The sequence below is a fragment of the Pseudonaja textilis genome, chromosome 1, assembly GCF_049901715.1.
Source record: "Pseudonaja textilis isolate UNSWEBS1 chromosome 1, rPseTex1.2, whole genome shotgun sequence".
NCBI classification, from domain to species: domain Eukaryota; kingdom Metazoa; phylum Chordata; class Lepidosauria; order Squamata; family Elapidae; genus Pseudonaja; species Pseudonaja textilis.
Window position 1 is genome coordinate 1,956,786 of NC_141990.1, and position 19,353 is coordinate 1,976,138.

General features: G+C 47.4%; 1 protein-coding gene across 1 annotated transcript in view; it reads right to left on the reverse strand.

The window, feature by feature from the left end:
* Nucleotides 1-19,353, reverse strand: part of GIT1 (GIT ArfGAP 1) — an 82,850-nt gene that overhangs the window by 3,592 nt on the left and 59,905 nt on the right. Inside the window, 10 exon segments of the mRNA XM_087924350.1 lie at nt 461-646; nt 3,923-3,999; nt 5,630-5,722; nt 5,910-5,963; nt 6,968-7,207; nt 8,641-8,793; nt 9,805-9,938; nt 10,030-10,141; nt 17,514-17,611; nt 17,847-17,919. Coding sequence (XP_087780476.1) covers nt 461-646; nt 3,923-3,999; nt 5,630-5,722; nt 5,910-5,963; nt 6,968-7,207; nt 8,641-8,793; nt 9,805-9,938; nt 10,030-10,141; nt 17,514-17,611; nt 17,847-17,919 — 1,220 coding nt within the window.

Genomic DNA, 19,353 nt, shown 5'->3' on the forward strand with positions numbered 1-19,353 from the left:
CAGAATCCCCCAGCCAGGATGCTTTAAGAGGGGAGGGCTTCCACTCCCAGAATCCCCCAGCCAGCCTGCTTTAAGAGGGGAGGGCTTCCACTCCCAGAATCCCCAGCCAGGATGCTTTAAGAGGGGAGGGCTTCCCACTCCCAGAATCCCCCAGCCAGAGCATCATTTGGGACGTATCAAGCGTTCCCTGAACAACTGAAATCGGATTTAAATGAATTACGATCCAATTCGAATTCGATGTCTTGAGACACGTCCACTGGCCAAGGAACTGCAGACCCCACCCCAAATTTTGACTCCCCAAGTAACTGAGCTTCCTGATCCCCGTTCACCCCGAGTCCTTCCCTAAGACCATCGTCCTCGGCCGGAGAGGTCTCCTCCATCACCTGCCAGGCCCACCCCTCCACCCCCAACCTAAGGACCCCGCCCCAGAAAAAAGGGCTCTGGGAAGCCCCCTCCTCACCTGTCGTGTTTGAACTCCTGGGCCGCCCTCAGAAGCTCCTGGATGTTCTTGGTCACCTGCTCCGTTTTGAGGATGACGTCCTCCGTGCTGGGGAGGCCGCCGTCCAGGTCGCCTTCCATCAGCTCCGGCTCCAGGTGCGAATCCTCCTCCTTGCCCAGCTCCAGGAAGCGCTTCCCGTCCATGCAGCTGGAAAGAAGGGGGCGGGGGGGAGGTGAGGACATGGGAGGGGCAGGTTGCAAAGATCGGAAGCACCCCTGAAGTGTCCCTGTTTCCCCCCACAACTTGCTTATCACAACTAGGGTTGCAAAAAAAAAAAAAAAACCCACCAAAATTACATTTTTGGGGTCATATTATAAAGCTCTTTGACAGCTTATTTTAATTTTATTTTATTTTTAATCTTAAAACTAGCTCGATTCCCCGAGCTTCACTACGAAACTATGCGATCGGGCTTAGTTTTTGTGGGGGAGGAAAATAAGGGGGCAACCCTTCTGCCTCTGCCTACCAGCCTCCATCGGTATTCATCTGGTTTAGGGTCCTGTCAGTATGTGAGAGAGTGGAGGGCGGTTTGGAAACTGAAACAGTATTTGCTGTGTGAGCAAGAAACTATACGGTGGGGCTTAGTTTTGGGAGGAAAATAAGGAAGGGGAAACATTCTGCCTCTGTCCTACCAGCGTCCATCGGTATTCATCTGGCTAGGGTCCTGTTAGTGGAGGGCGGTTTGGAAACTGAAACAGTATTTGCTGTGTGAGTAAGAAACTATACGGGTGGGGTTAATTTTTGGAAAGGAAAATAAGGGGGCAACCATTCTGCCTCTGCCTACCAGCCGCCATCGGTATTCATCTGGTTTAGGGTCCTGGTGGAGGGCGGTTTGGAAACTGAAACAGTATTTGCTGTGTGAGCAAGAAACTATATGGTGGTGGTTAGTTTTTGGAAAGGAAAATAAGGGGGCAAACCATTCTGCCTCTGCCTACCAGCCATCGGTATTCATCTGGTTTAGGGTCCTGTCAGTGTGTGAGAGAGTGGAGGGCGGTTTGGAACTGAAAAGTATTTGCTGTGTGAGCAAGAAACTATATGGTGGGGGTTAGTTTTTGGAAAGGAAAATAAGGGGGCAACCATTCTGCCTCTGCCTACCAGCCTCCATCGGTATTCATCTGGCTAGGGTCCTGTCAGTATGTGAGAGAGTGGAGGGCGGTTTGGAAACTGAAACAGTATTTGCTGTGTGAGCAAGAAACTATACGGTGGGGCTTAGTTTTGGGGGAGGAAAATAAGGAAGGGGAAACATTCTGCCTCTGTCTACCAGCGTCCATTGGTATTCATCTAGCTAGTGTCCTGACATGGGTGAGAGAGTGGAGGGCTGTTTGAAAACAGAAACGGGATTTGCTGTGTGTGAGCAAGGAGACAGCAAGGAGCCTGGGAGTGGTTTAGCTGAACTGTTCTGTACTAAAGCTGCTGGGTGCTCTGAAACTGAAACTCCCCTGCTTGTGTTTTGCCTTTGGAAGAGATTTATTTCCAGGTGGAGAAGGGAGTAGAACTCCTTAGCATCGGCATAATATGTTGTTATAATAATAATAATAATAATAATAATAATAATAATAATAATAATACAGGAAATACTCTAAATGCTCTGAGGGTCATTTGGAAAAATCCTTTCTTAGGAGCCCCTAGAAGCCAAGAGGAAAATACGTGCCAAATTTCAACTTTGTAGGCTTTACGGTTCTGGAGATTTTGTGATGATGCGTGAGGGGTAATTTCGCTTTCATATATATATAGATTTACAGGTGGTCCTCACCATACGATCACAACTGAACTCAAAATTTACATTGTTAAGTGAGACATTTGTTAAATGTGCTTTGCCTCCTTTTACGACCTTTCTGGCCACCGTTGTTAAGTGAATCACTGCAGTTGATAAGCGAGTGACACGGTCGTTAAGTGAATATCTGGCCTCCATCCATGGACTTCGCCGGCCAGAAGGTCAGAAAAGGCTATCATGTGACCTTGGGACACTGTAACGGTCATAACTATAAATCACTTGCCAAGGGTCTGAATTTTCATTCCGTGACAGCCATGGGGAGGCTGCAACGGTCATTAAGTGTGAAAAACGGTCCTAAGTCATTTTTTTTTTCAGGGCTGTTGCAAATTTGTATCGTAGACTCCCAAAATTCCCCTGCCAGCATCATTATTGCAAAAGATTCTGGGAGTTGGAAGTTCACGCGTAAAGAACGATTTAGGTTCTCGACTTGGTAACTCTTAAGATGTGTGAACTTCAACTTCTAGAATCCCTTAGCCTGCATGGTGACTGCAAAGAATTTTGGGAGTGGAAGTCCATGCATAAATAGAATAGAATAGAATAACAGTTGGAAGGGACCTTGGAGGTCTTCTAGACCAACCCCTCACCCCGGCTGAGGCAGGAAACCCTACCTACACCGTTTGGACAGTTGAGGACTAGCTATATTGGGGTTTTTACTATTTTATTACGGCGATTTTTAACTGCAAACTGCCAAGAGACCCTTTTACAAAGGGAAATGGGCGTTTAAGAAGTTTGCTCAACAATAATTTTTTGATATTTTAAAAACATCTCTTTCCGTGAACAACGTGGTTCCAGGTTTTTACACTTCAGTGCAAACAGGGCCTTAGTAGATATTTATCTTTCACGTTCAATTCTGTATCTGTTGTGGTTAGCTGGCCGCAGGTGAGCGGACGGCTGAGGAGAGCGAGGACTCAGATGAGGGGCCAGGACCACTAGGGAGCGGACCGCTGCCTTCAGAGATTGTGGGGGTTGGCAGCGGCGATGAGGAGGTTCCCGAGGAGCCTGTGCCACGTGCACATAGAATTGCTCGCAGGAAAGAGCAGCTACAACAGCACGGGCGACTCGGGAATAAGGCTGCAAGGTACTGGTTCCTCCTTCAAGAAGATAAAAGCCAGCTGTGAAAACAAACCTTCTTTGCAGAAGGCAAAGACGTTTTGAAACTCCAGCCTCGTGGACATTCCGGTATCCTGAGTTTGTGTTTGAAGATTTTTATTTTGACGATTGTTTCTTGTCTGTTGTCTTTTTGGCAAGTCTCGCACAAATTTGGCAAGGCTGGTGCTTATCACGGCTACTTATTTTGCAGAAGCGTTAAAAGGTTTCTGTTCCCTTTGGATTGCGTTTGATTTGTTGGGAAAGGGCGTGGGGTCAGAACGATATCAAATCATTACTTCCGTTTTCAATAAATTTTCTCCATTATTCTTATTTTCTTTACACTTATTCTGTCCATTTTCAATTTATAATTCTAAATTCATCATACCTTTAGGCTTGTATCTGTCACGTTTGCAAATTGATCCCATGCTTTTATTACATTATTCAGTAAATTCCATCTTAAATCTAATAATGCCCGAAGCTAAGGTCAGATCTCTCTCCCCGCCCCCAGGCAGAGGGTCTACAGAGCCCCCCCCCCCCCCCAGGACAGGTGAGAGCTGGCTCACCTAAGGGGCAGGTCGCCCCCCTGCGTGTTGTCGTAGTCGCTGTCCGTGCCGCTGCCGTGCCGGTCGAGTTTCCCACTCTGGGGAGGAAGGAGAGAGAAAGAAAGAAAGAAAGAAAGAAAGAAAGAAAGAAAGAAAGAAAGAAAGAAAGGAAGGAAGGAAGGAAGGAAGGAAGGAAGGAAGGAAGGAAGGAAGGAAGGAAGAAGAAAGAAAGAAAGAAAGAAAGAAAGAAAGAAAGAAAGAAAGAAAGAAAGAAAGAAAGAAAGAAAGAAAGAAAGAAAGAAAGAAAGAAAGAAAGAAAGAAAGAAATATCAGGCCATGGAATTGGGGCGGGGCTGGATGGGGAGGGGGGAAAGAGGGCTTGCAATTTTGAGTTTTATGGGGTGACTTGGGGGTGACCTGAAGGGCTTGGGCTGCAGGGAAGAGAACCCTGACATCCACAGGGATTTATGGGAAACATGATCTTCGCTCTGGTGGGGGGACGATCCCCACTTTGGGGTCTCCACCTTGGCAACAGATTTCCAGCACAAACAAGTATGGTCTCCCTCGACACTATTGGCATTTGTCCCCACATGGACAAAGCATTTCTCTTCCTTGATCGACCTTCCTTCCTTCCTTCTCTCTTCCTTCCTTTCTCTCCTTGCTTTTCACATTAATTCTTCCTTCCTTCCTTCCTTCCTCCATCCTTCTCTTGCTTCCTTCCTCCCTCTCCATTCCTTCCTCTCTTCCTCCCTTCTTTCCCTTTCATCCTTCCCTACCCTTCCTTTCTCTTCCTTTTCTCTATATAATTGTTTTTTACACATGACCTTCCTCCCTTTCCTTTCCTTTCTTTTCCTTTCCTTCCTTTTCTCCCTCCCCTTCCTTTTTTCCTTATAACTGCTTTTCCCATGATTCCTTCTTTCCTTCCTTCCCTTCTTCCCTCCCTCCCTCTCCTTCCTTCATTCCTACATCCCCTTCCCTTCCTTCCTTCCTTTTCTGCCTGCCCTTCTCCTTTCCCTTACTTTTCTCCTTATAATTGCTTTTCACATTATTTCTTCCTTCCTTCACTTCCTTCTTTCCTTCATCCCTCCTTCTCTCCCTTCCTTCCTCCCTCTCTCCATTCTTTCCTTCCCTCCCTCCCCCTTCCTTTCTCTTCCTTTTCTCCATATCATTGGTTTTCACATGAGATCTTCCTTCCTTCCTTCCTTCCTTCCTTCCTTCCTTCCTTCCTTCCTTCCTTCCACCCTTCCTTCCTTCCTTCCTTCCTTTTCTCTTTCTTCCTTTCTGGCTTCTTTCCTTCCTTCCTTCCTTCCACCCTTCCTTCCTTCCTTCCTTCCTTTCTCTTTCTTCCTTTCTGGCTTCTTTCCTTCCTTCCTTCCACCTTCCTTCCTTCCTTCCTTCCTTCCTTCCACCCTTCCTTCCTTCCTTTTCTTCCTTCCTTCCACCCTTCCTCCCACCCTTCCTTCCTTCCTTCCTTTTCTTCCTTCCTTCCTTCCTTCCTTCCTTCCCTCCCTTCCTTCCTTCCTTCCTTCCTTCCTTTTCTTCCTTCCTCCCTCCCTCCTCCCTCCCTCCCTTCCTTCCTTCCTTCCTTCCTTCCTTCCTTCCTTCCTTCCTTCCTCCCTCCCTCCCTCCCTCCCTTCCTCCCTTCCTTCCCTTTCCCTCCTTCCTTCCTCCCTCTCCCTCCCAAGTCCCCCTCTCCGCCCCTCACCAATGCAGTCCTCCTCCACTCACCAAGTGGCGCCCGCTGCCCTCTGGAGGGCCCACCACCAGCGGAGAAGACGACGGAGGGAACGGCATGGCTGAAATGGAGCCCCCCTTCCGGATCTGAAAGGCCAAAAGAAAGACGGACCGATCAGCTGGGAGGACCACAGACCAGGACAGTGGGGAAAACCCCTGGGTGGGGCAGGGGGTGCATGTATGTCTTGGAGCCCCCCCCCCCCCAAGGGGGCAGCCAGAGGGAGGAAGGCACGCGAGGCAAGGTCTGTTCCGCCTCCTCCAAAAACTTACTTACTCGGTAAATGTTGGGCTGGCTGTGGACGGAATACATCCCATCTTCATCAGATTCCTGGAAAGGGTCAAAACAGGGGTCAAGAGGGGTGTGTTAGGTCGCACACTTTCCCCTGATCCGTGCACGCTTCTTGCACTTGTGCGGGCTTCTTCGAGATCCGTGGGGCCATGGCCGCCTGGGCGTTTGTCCTCTTGCCCCAGGCTAAAAAGCCGCTTAGACAGAGGGGCTGTTCAGCCGGTTCGCACCGGTTTTGGCGGGCCGGTAGCAAAAATTTTTTGGACTGGTTCGGAGAACCGGCCAATCATGGGGTGGGGTCGTACTGGTTCAGAGCGGTTCTATAGAACCGGCGGTTACGATTCTGCGGAGTTCGGAGAACCGGCGGAAAGTGCCCCTGGCTGACCCTGACTCTCTCTGCCCGCCCAGTCAGTGCTTATTGCGCATGCGCGACATCGCTGACTGCACAACCCACCCCCTTCCATTTTGGGGGGGGGGCCTTCCTCGGCCCCAGGGTCTCCTTCGGAGAGCAAAAATGCCCCCCAGGAGCCTCCCCTGCGGCACAGGAGGCCCAAAACAGAGCATGGGGGATGCTGCATGCTCCTCATGCGCCATTTTTTTATTCCTGAGCCCCAGAAAAGCTTCCTAGGAGCCAAAATGCCCCTCAGGGGGCTTCCTTGAGGCCCAGAAGGCCCCCCAAATGGGGAGGGGGGTTTGTTGCGAAAAACAATAAACAAAAGCCACCCCCCTCACCCCTAACATGGCCTCGCCCACCTAACCATGCCCAAAGAACCAGATGTTACAAAATTTTAATCCCACCCCCCCGTGGCAAATACCACCTCTGGCTGGGTCTGCCCGCCAGCCCCCACTCTGACCTCTCCTACATTCGTGCACAGGTGAAGCGAGTACGAAGCGAGCTCTCCAAACCAGCGGGAAAGATTTTTTGAAACCCACCACTGCGCGTAGGCCCGTTGGTTTGTCTCTCTCTCTCTCTCTCTCTCACACACACACACACACACACACACACCGCAAGCCTTGGCAGGGCCACAATCCGCATGCACACTCACCCCAGGGTGGAAGGGTTGCAGGCGGCTAACCAGGTCGTCCATGGGCGCCTGGCTGAAGGGCTTGAGCGTGCTGGCGCCTGGCTCGTACATGGAGAAGGCATGGCGGTCGCGCCGGTGGGCTCCCGTTGCAGCGGAGGGCATGTGGCTGTGCTCGGGGCGCTCCGTAGGGGTGGGGGCCGCTGGGTGGATGGGCCCCGCCTGCTGACGGATCTGCAAGTTCTCGGACTGGAGCTTGTGAATCTGAAAGAGTTCACCAGAATTGATAAGAATCACATGAACTGATACAAAAAAAAAACAACACACAAGAATTCACAAGAATCACCGTAAAAATCACCAGAATTCATAAGAATCACAAGAATTCGTAAGAATCACCAGAATTCCTAAGAATTACTAAGGGTCACAAAGATTCACAAGGATTGATAAGAATCACAAGAATTCATAAGAATCAAGAATTCATAAGGATTCGTAAGAATCACAAGAATTTACAGGAATTACAAGAATTCATAAGAATCACAAGAATTCATGAATTACAAGAATTCATAAGAATCACCAGAATTCATAAAAATTCATAAGAATCAGCAGAATTCATAAAAATTCATAAGAATCAGCAGAATTCATAAGAATTCCTAAAATCAGGATTCATAAGAATTCACAAGAATTTGTAAGAATCACAAGAATTCATGAATTACAAGAATTCATAAGAATCACCAGAATTCATAAAAATTCATAAGAATCAGCAGAATTCATAAAAATTCATAAGAATCACCAGAATTCCTAAGAATTACTAAAATCACAAAGATTCACAAGGATTCATAAGAATCACCAGAATTCATAAGAATCCAGAATTCATAAAAATTCATAAGAATCACCAGAATTCCTAAGAATTACTAAAATCACAAAGATTCACAAGGATTCATAAGAATCACAAGAATTCATAAGAATCAGCAGAATTCATAAAAATTCATAAGAATCACCAGAATTCCTAAGAATTACTAAAATCACAAAGATTCACAAGGATTCATAAGAATCACCAGAATTCATAAGAATCAGCAGAATTCATAAAAATTCATAAGAATCACCAGAATTCCTAAGAATTACTAAAATCACAAAGATTCACAAGGATTCATAAGAATCACAAGAATTCATAAGAATCACAAGAATTCATAAGAATCACAAGAATTCCTAAGAATCACCAGAACTCCTAAGAATCGCAAAGATTCACAAGGATTTGTAAGAATTACAAGGGTTCACAAGAATCCTGGCCTTCAGGAGTGACTGAGCGGGGGACAATGCAGTCAGCAACGCCAGGCATGCGCGCGATGTTTTGCATGCGCGGTGAGGACTGAATGGGCGGCGAGGGGAGGCGCCAGCCCGAGCTGGTTCTCCGAACTGCACAGAATCGTAACCATCGGGTCTACAGAACTGGTTCAAACCGGTAGAATCCCATCCCGGCCCCAGACGGGTTGTTTACACCTGGTTGAATCCCTCCCGTCGTTCAGTGAGAACTAATCTCCCTTAACAACCTGCGAGGTTAGCGAGAACGGATTCACTTCCCTAATCAGATGCCCTTCCGCAAGGGCCGAAACCCCCCCAGCTCTGAGAGTGGCCCTACCGGGGTCCCAGGCATGGGAGGAGGGGTTTCTGCTGCCCCCTCCCCAAAAAGGGTGACTTGCCTCTCTCTGCAGCCGCCGCAACTCGTCGCTCAGGCTGTTGTTCACCTTCATGAGTTGCTGGACTTTGGCTTCGGAGACGGCCAGAGCCTTCTTCACTTCCAGGTACTCCTGCAGGGTGATGGCCCCATCCGAGAGGTCGGAGGAGTCCATGCTCTGCCCGGGGGGGGGGAGAGAAGGGTCAGCTTTGGTTTGCTCTGAGATGGACGGTACTCTTCCATGGGAGACAGTGAAGAAGACTGGAGAAGGCTGGCCTCTGGTGGAATGTGCTCTTTTCTTTTCTTTCCTTCCTTCCTTCCCTCCTTCCTTCCTTCCTTCCTTTTCCTTCCTATTCATTCCCTTCTCCCCATTTCCCTCCCCTCCTTTCCTCTCCTCTCCCCTTCTTTCCATTCCCTCTCATCTGCCTCCCATTTTCCTTCCTTCCTTCCTTCCTTCCTTCCTTCCTTCCTTCCTTCCTTCCTTCCTTCCTTCTTTCATTCATTCCCTTCTCCCCATTTCCCTCTCCCCTCCTTTCCCCTCCTTTCCCTTTCTTTCCCTTTTTCCATTTCTTCTTCTCATCTTCCTTCCACTTTTTTCCTTCCTTCCATCCCTCTTCTTTCTATCTGTCTCTTATTTCTTTTATCTTTCCCACTATTCCTTTTCTCCTTCCCTCCCTCCCTCCCCCTTTCCCTTCCTCTCCCTTCCCCTTCCTCCTTCCCTTCTCTTTCCATTCCTTCTTTTCATCTTCCTTCCACTTTTTTCCTTCCTTCCATCCCTCTTCTTTCTATCTTTTTCTTATCTCTTTTATCTTTCCCACTATTCCTTTTCTCCTTCCCTCCCTCCCCTTTCCCTTCCTCTCTTTCCCTTCTCTTTCCATTCCTTCTTTTCATCTTCCTCTCATTTCCTTCCCTTCCTCTTCTTTCTGTCCCTCTCTTATCTTTTTTGTTCCTTTCCCTCTATTCCTCCCTCCCTCCTTCCTTCCTATAAAATAACAGAGTTGGAAGGGACCTTGGAGGTCATCCAGTCCAACCCCCCCCGAGCAAGCAGGAGACCCTATTTAAAAACCTCCACTTATGAAGCACCCTCAACTTCCGGTGGCAGGTCGTTCCGCTGACTTATTGCTCTCCCTGCCACGAATATCTCCTCCCTCCTTTCCTCCCCTCCCTGCCCCGTTCCCGGGGGTCTCACCCGAGCACGGTTGTTGCGCGCAGCGTTGGCACTTCGCAGGGGCTCCTGGTCGGTGTCCTCGTCGGAGGCCACGCTGTCGTAGTCGTGTTGGTCGTCCAGGTCGCTGGTCCCGTGGACGGAGGAGTCGAAGGCCTCTGCAGCAACAACCAAGGGGTTAAACCGCCCCACACACACCCCAAGACCCCTCTGCCCACAGCCCCCCCCGCTGTCTCTCTCCAGACTCACCAGTGGGGCTGGTCAGACCTTTGCCCTGCTGGCGCCGCTTGGCTTCGCTCAGGATGTCGATGATGAGGGTGGCAAACTCCCGGGCGTTGAAACGGGCCAGCTTCTGCCGTCCCTGCGGGCAAGGGAGGAAAGGAGGCGGTCAGACCGAAGCTCTCTACTCCCCCAAGAAGCAGCTGTCTAGATTCTAGCAGTGACACACACACACACACACACACACCCATTTAAATCAGGAGTCTCGAGCCAAACTTCCAAAGGATTTATTGGGAGTTAACATGCCGGCACTGCCTGGGTGCAGCCGACTCTGAAACACATCATTCACTGTCACCCTTGACCCTGGTTTTCCCTCCACCTCTCTGAGTGTATCGTAATCCGTATCCTCCAATGGGACACATCCATAGCCCAGAGTCATCCATCAGGCTCTCCAGTTAGAATTTTGCACGGCAGAAACTTTGGTTCCCTAGTTATTATCTTTGAAAAAAAATATATTATGAAATGCGCTTTCGGTTGGCAAGCTGCCACACTGCTCCCCCCTCTCTTTCGGTTGGCAACTCTAAAAAGACCCGAGAAATATTTCAATCAGTTGACAGGAGCATGGAGACCACCCAAAACTTCGCTCGCAAGGCTCAACGTTGAGCATGTGCCCAAAATCCGTCGGAGGTACCGGGACAGGGAGGTGGGCCAGAGCAGCTATTAAGAATAAAGAGTTAGTTGCAAAAACTTGGACTTGCATACGTGAACGTCCAGTTAAAACAGATTTATGGCTTAAAAGAAGGGGGGACTCGGTGGCGAAGACGCTGAGCGTGTCTGTTGAGGTAATTCCCTGTTAGGAGAATGAGTGCACCCAGGGAGACGTAGTGAGAGTGATGTTGAATAACACACGACCAGCACACAGATACACTGAATAGTAAAATGTAGGTTTTACTTCCAGTAAACGGGTCCAGTAAAAGTCCAACAAACAGTCCAAGTCATACACGGTTAAAGTAGTCAGTATTCAATCCAGGGATAATCCAAATAACAAAGTCTAGTATCATAAACAGTTCAGTAAAAGAATCACAGCAGTCCAAGGAGAACGACGATCAGCAATAGTTAATAGGGAACCAAAAACAGTGAACATCAGAACATCGACCAACTAGCAACTACCAACAACAGAACAACCCAGGTTTCTGACTCCATCTAACAGCCATTTGAGGAACCACACCCAATTACAATTTTAGCATTCCCTTAAAGAGGCAGTATTGAATGTCTATCCTGGCTTATATATTTCCAACCCAACTGTTAGCTGACTATCAATTCCTAACAGTGTCGATCAGAAAGGTCGGCAGTTTGGTGGTTCGAATCCCTAGCGCCATATCATGGAGTGAGCTCCCGTTCCTTGTCCCGGCTTCTGCCAACCTGGCGGTTCGAAAGCAGGTAAAAAAAAAACGCAAGTGGAAAAATAGGGACCCCTTTGGTGGGAAGGGAACAGCGTTCCGTGCGCCTTCGAAGGCGTTGAGACCTGCTGGCCACATGACCACGGAGACGTCTTTGGACAGCGCTGACTTTTCAGCTTTGTAACAGAGATGAGAAGCGCCCCCTAGAGCCGGAAACAACCAGCACATGTGTGCAAGGGGAACCTTTACCTTATGGCTAAAACGGATCCCCGCTCACAGTCAGCACCTGCCTCCCGGAGTTAGATGGCGCTCAATGGAATGCAAAAGAAAGTTGGACTTAATTCGCTTGTGGCTATGTAGGGATTTGGGGTGGTTGCCTCTCTTGACTCCACATATGGTTCTGACACTCTGAAAATCTAAAGACAGCCGGGATTGGGATAATGTCTGTTTCCCGGGGGTCTCAGTGAAGGGTGGTCGAAAAAGTCAAGATGATGGAGAGAGAGAAAGAGACAGATAGATATGACAGATAGGTGGTTGATAGATAGATAAAGAGAGATAATAAAGGGAGGAAGAGAGATACTGTAGATAGAAAGACAGAAAAATGAGAGAGAGAGAAGTAGATACATAGGTAGAAATACATACGTGTGTGTATGTATAGATAGATAGATATAGAGATAGATGATAGATAATAGATGCTGAAGAGAGAGAGATGTAGATAGAAAGACAGAAAAATGAGAGAAATAGATACGTAGGTACAAATACATATGTGTGTCTGTGTATGGAGAGACAGAAATATAGATTTTCACGGGTACAGGCATGTAGGTCTAGGTGTGTTCGGGTCTTTTCCTGTGTAAGATTAAGAGTATCTTGGCGACGTTTCGGCGAGGGCCGACTCGCCATCTTCAGGCTGGTGCTTCGGCTTCGTGCCAGCGCAAGCAGTGTGTGATCGGAGCTGCCGTCTCTCTATAAATACTGGTGGTGGGGGCTGGTGTGCTGGGCTGGTTAGCTGCGCTGCTGCCTCTTGATTGGTTAATGGAATTGATGTTGGTATAATGGGCTGTGTGATGGCCTTGTGAGTTTTGTTATGGAGATATCCTGGATTTTGTGCTGTAATCTCCTGGGTCGTTTGTTTTGTAGTGATCTTTTTTCCATGTAAGTACCCACGAAAACTTAAGAAAACATATATACATGTTTTCGTAGATTTTCACAGGTACAGGTATGTAGGTCAAGGTGTGTTTGGGTCTTTTCCTGTGTAAGATTAAGAGTATCTTGGCGACGTTTCGGCGAGGCCCGACTCGCCATCTTCAGGCTGTTGCTTTCGGCTTCGTGCCGTGCAAGCAGTGTGTGATCGGAGCTGCTGTCTCTCTATATATACTGGTGGTGGGGGCTGGTGTGCTGGGCTGGTTGGCTGCACTGCTGCCTCTTGATTGGTTGATGGAATTGATGTTGGTATAATGGGCTGTGTGATGGCCTTGTGAGTTTTGTTGTGGAGATATCCTGGATCTTGTGCTGTAATCTCCTGGGTCGTTTGTTTTGTAGTGATCTTTTTTCCATGAGCCTCTTGTGTTTTAACAGCTTAGGTAATGGGTTGTGTGATGGGCTTGCGAGTTCTTTTGTTTTTGTATCCTGGGTCCTGCGTTGTAATCTCCTGGGTCGTTTTGTGTTTTGATCTCTTTAACATTAGCCTCCTGTGTAGTAACGGCTTGGATAATGAGTTGTGTGATGACCTTGTGAGATTTATTGCTGTGGTATCCTTGGTCTTCTGCTGTGAAGAGGGATATACCCAAGTACCCATCAAAGAAGCCTTGACAGCCATCCAAAACAAATACAACCCCGCCAAACGCATCCTAGATCTGACCAATCACTGCCTAACCAACACATACTTCATCCACAATGGACAAAGATACAAACAGATAGAAGGAGCAGCCATGGGTTCACCCCTCTCACCCGTCATCAACCTATACATGGAACACTTTGAAACCAACGCTCTAGACAAATCCGAACACAAACACAAACTCTGGCTTAGATATGTAGATGACACTTTTGTAATTTGGCCACACGAGAAAGAAAAACTGGACAACTTCCTCACACATCTTAACAACTTACACGCCAAAATACAATTCACCACAGAAACAGAAACCAACAACCAACTTCCCTTCCTGGACGTCCTAATTTACCAAAAAACCAATGGCTCCCTAGGACACACCATCTACCGGAAAAAAACACACACCAACTGCTACCTAAATGCACAATCCCATCACCACCCTGCACAGATCAACTCCGTAGCCAAGACCCTCATCTCCAGAACCAAACACCTAGTGACAAAGACCACCTGAGAACAGAACTACACACCCTCACTAACGTATTAATTTCCAACGGATTCCAAACGAACACAATTACCAATCTAATCTGAAAAGAGATACCTGCCAAAAACCAAGATACAGAACAAGACAACGGTATCGCCCTCCTCCCCTACATCAAAGGCACCACAGACAAAATCAGCAAAATTCTCCACAAACACAATATCAGGACAGCCTTCGGCACTGACCCAAAACATAGCCAACATCCTAAGAAACCCCAACGACAAGATCCAGCTAGAAAACCAAGGAGTTTATGAAATACCATGCAACAATTGCCCAGCCACATACACTGGACAAACCAACAGGAGAATAAATGCACGCATCGCAGAACACAAAAACGTAGTCAGAAGAGAATACTTCCTCCCTCTTCCAGCACCTTAAAGCCACAGGACATGAAATTAATTTCGAAGGAACCAAAGAACTCGCAAGCCCATCACACAACCCATTACCTAAGCTGTTAAAATACAAGAGGCTCATGGAAAAAAGATCACTACAAAACAAACGACCCAGGAGATTACAGCACAAGATCCAGGATATCTCCACAACAAAACTCACAAGGCCATCACACAGCCCATTATACCAACATCAACTCCATCAACGAATCAAGAGGCAGCAGCGCAGCCAACCAGCCCAGCACACCAGCCCCCACCACACACACGTACCGGAAAAGACCCGAACACACCTTGACCTACATACCTGTACCCGTGAAAATCTACGAAAACATATATATATGTTATCTCTCATCTGTATCCACAGGTGAGCAATCAAAAACAAACCCCAATAAAGATAACTGCTGAGTTTTTTTCCAGTCCTCAGCAGTAATTCTGAAATCTGTCTGGCAATCCCGAAGTGCCTATAAATCACAATGCCTCAGATACTCTTCACAGTACTTTCGCTCTAACAAGACACTTTGCTTCTGGCAAATTTCTCAAGCCGATCCGTTTCCTTTTATCCCCTAAGGGGGCGTGTTAGTCTCATTACTTAATCACTGGCTTGACGCTTCTTTCCCAATTGAGATTGACGTCTCAATCTCCGTCTATTTCTCACGTCAAGCCAAGATCCCCCAAAGCCCTCCTCCTCACTTGAAACCTCTGGCACGTTTTCCTGATTATCTGTTCCCCGCTGCTGTGTAATCAGAGAGGGAGATTCGGGGGAGGAGTCTGACACCTTCAATAAATCAGGTTTGTCTCTCATAGCTAAGTCCACTTCCTCATCCTGGCTACCTTCAAAATCACTCAACAATGCAGGCTCAAATCTCAGTGCCAGGTCTTCTTCACTTGAGCTCCCATCTGCTGACGGACCAGATTCAAATCCCAGAGTCACAACATATATATGTTTTCTTAAGTTTTCGCGGGTACTTACATGTATGAGCCCTGGCTAATGCCACCCTCAAACCCAAACTATGGTTAAGATACATCGATGACACATTTGTGATTTGGCCCCATGGAAAAGAAAACCTAAACAATTTCCTAAAACACCTAAACAGCACATACCCCAAAATCAAATTCACCATGGAAACGGAAACAAACAAACAACTACCATTCCTAGATGTACTAATCTACAAAAAAACAGATGGCACACGAGGACACACCATATACCAGAAGAAAACACACAATAACCGCTACCTCAACGCCCAATCCCACCACCACCCAGCACAGATAAACTCCGTGGCCAAAACACTAATCGCCAGAACCAAACGCCTGGCAGACAAGACACACATAAAGACTGAACTATGCACCCTGACTAAAATATTGACAGCCAACAGCTTCCACAAAAGCAAAATCACAGGCCTGATCCACAAAAACACACTGAGACATAATGGAGACCTAGAAGATGAACAGACCTATGGAACAGCTGTCCTGCCCTACATAAGAGGTACTATAGACAAAATCAGTACGATACTGCACAGGCATCACATCAAGACTGCCTTCAAAACAGCGAGAAATATAGCAGCCATCCTTAGAAACCCCAAAGATAAAACTGACCTGGAAAACCAAGGCATATATGAAGTCCCCTGCGCATCATGCCCGGCCACATACATTGGACAGACCAATAGAAGAATAAATACCGCCTGGATGAACACAAAAATGCAGTCAAAAAGCTGGAACACACTTCCTCACTCGTCCAACACATGAAAGCCACAGGTCATAGCGTCGACTTCAGTGGCACCAAAACCCTAGCCACTATAGAAAACCCCCAGCCACAGAATTATCAGAGAAGCCATAGAGATTGAAAAAAGACCTGAAAGCATGAATAGAAGAGATGATTCCACCAGACTGTCAATCATTTGGAAGCCTGCACTCACAAACAAAAAAATCTCCACACCACAAGCCAGGCAAACACCTGGGCACAAACAGATCCCCCCTGATACCTCCAGCTCAAACACACCCCAACCAGGCACCCAGATGAAACCTAGCTTCCTAACAAATGATAGCCATCCATTTACTCGGAGCCAAGCCGCACTAAAAGCCTCCAATACAGGAACACAATGTTGCCAGCCAATCAAGACAAAAAAAGCCACAAAACAGACAGAAGATATTAGAAAAACCAATCAAGCAGAACACAGCAAACTCCAAGACCAATAAACACAGACCAAGACTCCCAACCAATCAGGATGAAGAAAAAACCATTCTGGCACAGCAGTAGGCTAGTACCAAATTTAAAACAGAAACGGCTGTGAAAGTCTGACTCACAGACGAACACAATACCGAAGCCTGATGATGGCAGATGAGATTCTGCTGAAACGTTGCTACAACTTTAAAAGCACAACTATAATGACGTGGGAAAATAGCCGAACAAAGCTGAATACCATACATGTAAGTGCCCACGAAAATTTAAGAAAACATATGTGTGTGTGTTTGTGTGTGTGTGTGTTCTTATATATAACATATATATATATAGAGAGAGAGAGACATTGAGAGAGAGAGATGACAGTTAGACATGACAGATACTGATGGATGGATGGATGGATGGATAGATAATTGATAAATAGACATAGATGATCGATAATGATACATATGAAGAGAGAGATATGTAGATAGAAAGACAGAAAAATGAGAGAGGGAAATAGAGATAGGTAGATATATAGGTAGAAATACATACATGTGAATCTGTGTTTGGAGAGACAGAAAGAGAGAAAGCGAGCGAAATGACAGTTAGATAGACATGATAGATAGATAGATATAGAGATAGATATAGACAGATGATAGGTAGATAATTGATAAATATAGATGATAGATAATGATACATAATAGATAATGAAGAGAGAGATATGTAGATTAGAAAGAAAAATGAGAGAGGGGACTAGAGATAGATAGGTAGGTATATAGGTGGAAATACATACATGTGAATCTGTGTTTGGAGAGACAGAAAGAGAGAGCGAGAGCTAAATGACACTTAGGTAGACATGATAGATAGATGATAGATAGATAGATAGATATAGAGATAGATATAGAGAGATGATAGGTAGATAATTGATAAATATAGATGATAGAAAATGATACATAATAGATAATGAAGAGAGAGATACGTAGATAGAAAGAAAAACGAGAGAGGGAAATAGAGATAGGTAGATACGTAAGTAGAAATACATATATATGTCTGTGTATGGCGAGAGAGAGAGAAAAGGCAGATAGATTAACAGATTGAAAGATGATACAGATAGATAAATGAGAGAGAGAGAGAGAGAGACAGACAGACGATAGGGAGAGAGAAAGGGAAAGGGAGGGGGAAAGAGAGAGAGAGAGAGAATAACCTGATTCCGTGTGGCTGAATATTCGGGATTCACCGGCAGGAAGGGCACCGCGCTGCGCTCCGTCACCAGAGTGCTGTGGTTCTGCGTGGTCAGCCAGACTTTTGTGGGGTGAGAAAGCAGAGAAGAAGCAGCCACCGTTAGTCAAAGCGCCAGCCTTCTTCCCTGTCAGCCGCCCCGGAATTTGGACAGGCCTGGGGGGGGGGGAGGGTCCCCATTTGGCCAAGAAACCTGCATATGGCGCTGAAGGATTTTTGATGAGCCTGTGCAAGTTTCTAGTCCTTAATCCTTGAAAGAACAGAGCCGCTCCCCGAAAAAACAGATTCAAGCTTTTACCGGCGTCGTTTTCGCGGCGATCCACTTCGTCGTAGACATCCATCGCGAGCTCTTCGAAAAGATGGTTGCTTAGCTATATGGGGGAACCGAGGAGGGAGGAACATTCAGCTTTGGGTGTAATTTAAGGAGGGGATTTGGGGCACGGGGGCTTTGGCTGTGGGGGGTGGGCTTGGGTGCCAGGGAGCAGGTATAACGGGCCCCTTCCGCAGATGGGCAGAACAAGGTCTCAAGGTTGCAACTTCCCAGAATGAATAGAAACGGCAGAGTGTTGTGAGACTTATTGGAGATTACATTACACACCCAATTTGAAAGTCCTTTTCGGGCTCGGAAATGGGGACGAGATACCCTTTAGAGTCGATGTATCACCTTGAGGGCTTTAAGAGGGGTGGGCTTCCACTCCCAGAATCCCCCAGTCAACCTTCTTTAAAAGGGGAAGACTTCCACTCCCAGAATCCCCCAGGAAACATTGCTTTAAGAGGGAAGGACTTCCACTCCCAGAATCCCCCAGCCAGCCTGCTTTAAGAGGGGAGGGCTTCCACTCCCAGAATCCCCAGCCAGCATCCTTTAAGAGGGGAGGACTTCCACTCCCAGAATCCCCAGCCAGCCTGCTTTAAGAGGGAGGGCTTCCACTCCCAGAATCCCCAGCCAGCATCCTTTAAGAGGGGAGGGCTTCCACTCCCAGAATCCCCAGCCAGCCTGCTTTAAGAGGGAGGACTTCCACTCCCAGGATCCCCCAGCCAGCCTGCTTTAAGAGGGGAGGACTTCCACTCCCAGAATCCCCAGCCAGCCTGCTTTAAGAGGAGGGCTTCCACTCCCAGAATCCCCAGCCAGGATGCTTTAAGTGGGGAAGACTTCCACTCCCAGAATCCCCCAGGAAACATGCTTTAAGTGAGGAAGACTTCCACTCCCAGGATCCCCCAGGAAACATGCTTTAAGTGGGGAAGACTTCCACTCCCAGGATCCCCCAGACAGGATGCTTTAAGAGGAGGGCTTCCACTCCCAGAATCCCCAGCCAGGATGCTTTAAGAGGGGGGGCTTCCACTCCCAGAATCCCCCAGGAAACATGCTTTAAGTGGGGAAGACTTCCACTCCCAGAATCCCCCAGCCAGCGTGCTTTGGGGGGTTGAGTTCAATTCTGGGAGTTGAAGTCCACCCCTCTTAAAGCTACTAACAGTGGGAAACACTGGTTAAATCGCTTTTTCTGCACGTTGCGGAGGGATGGAATAGATGATCTTATGGGATCCTTCCAGGGGTCATTCACACCAGTGTTAAATTTTGCCTCGCTGAATGGGGTGGGAAAGTGTGGATGGACAGAAAGGGGATGTTGTATGTTGGTTTTAAAACGTTATAGGTTTGTTTCCCAAACTCAGCGCCTTGAAAATGTGTGTACTTCAACTCCCAGAATTCCCCCGGTTGGGGGGGTGGAATTCTGGGAATTGAAGTCCCCTCCTCTTCCGGCAGCCCAAAGTGAGAAATGCTGCCTTAGAAACCTCACTTGGCCCACCTT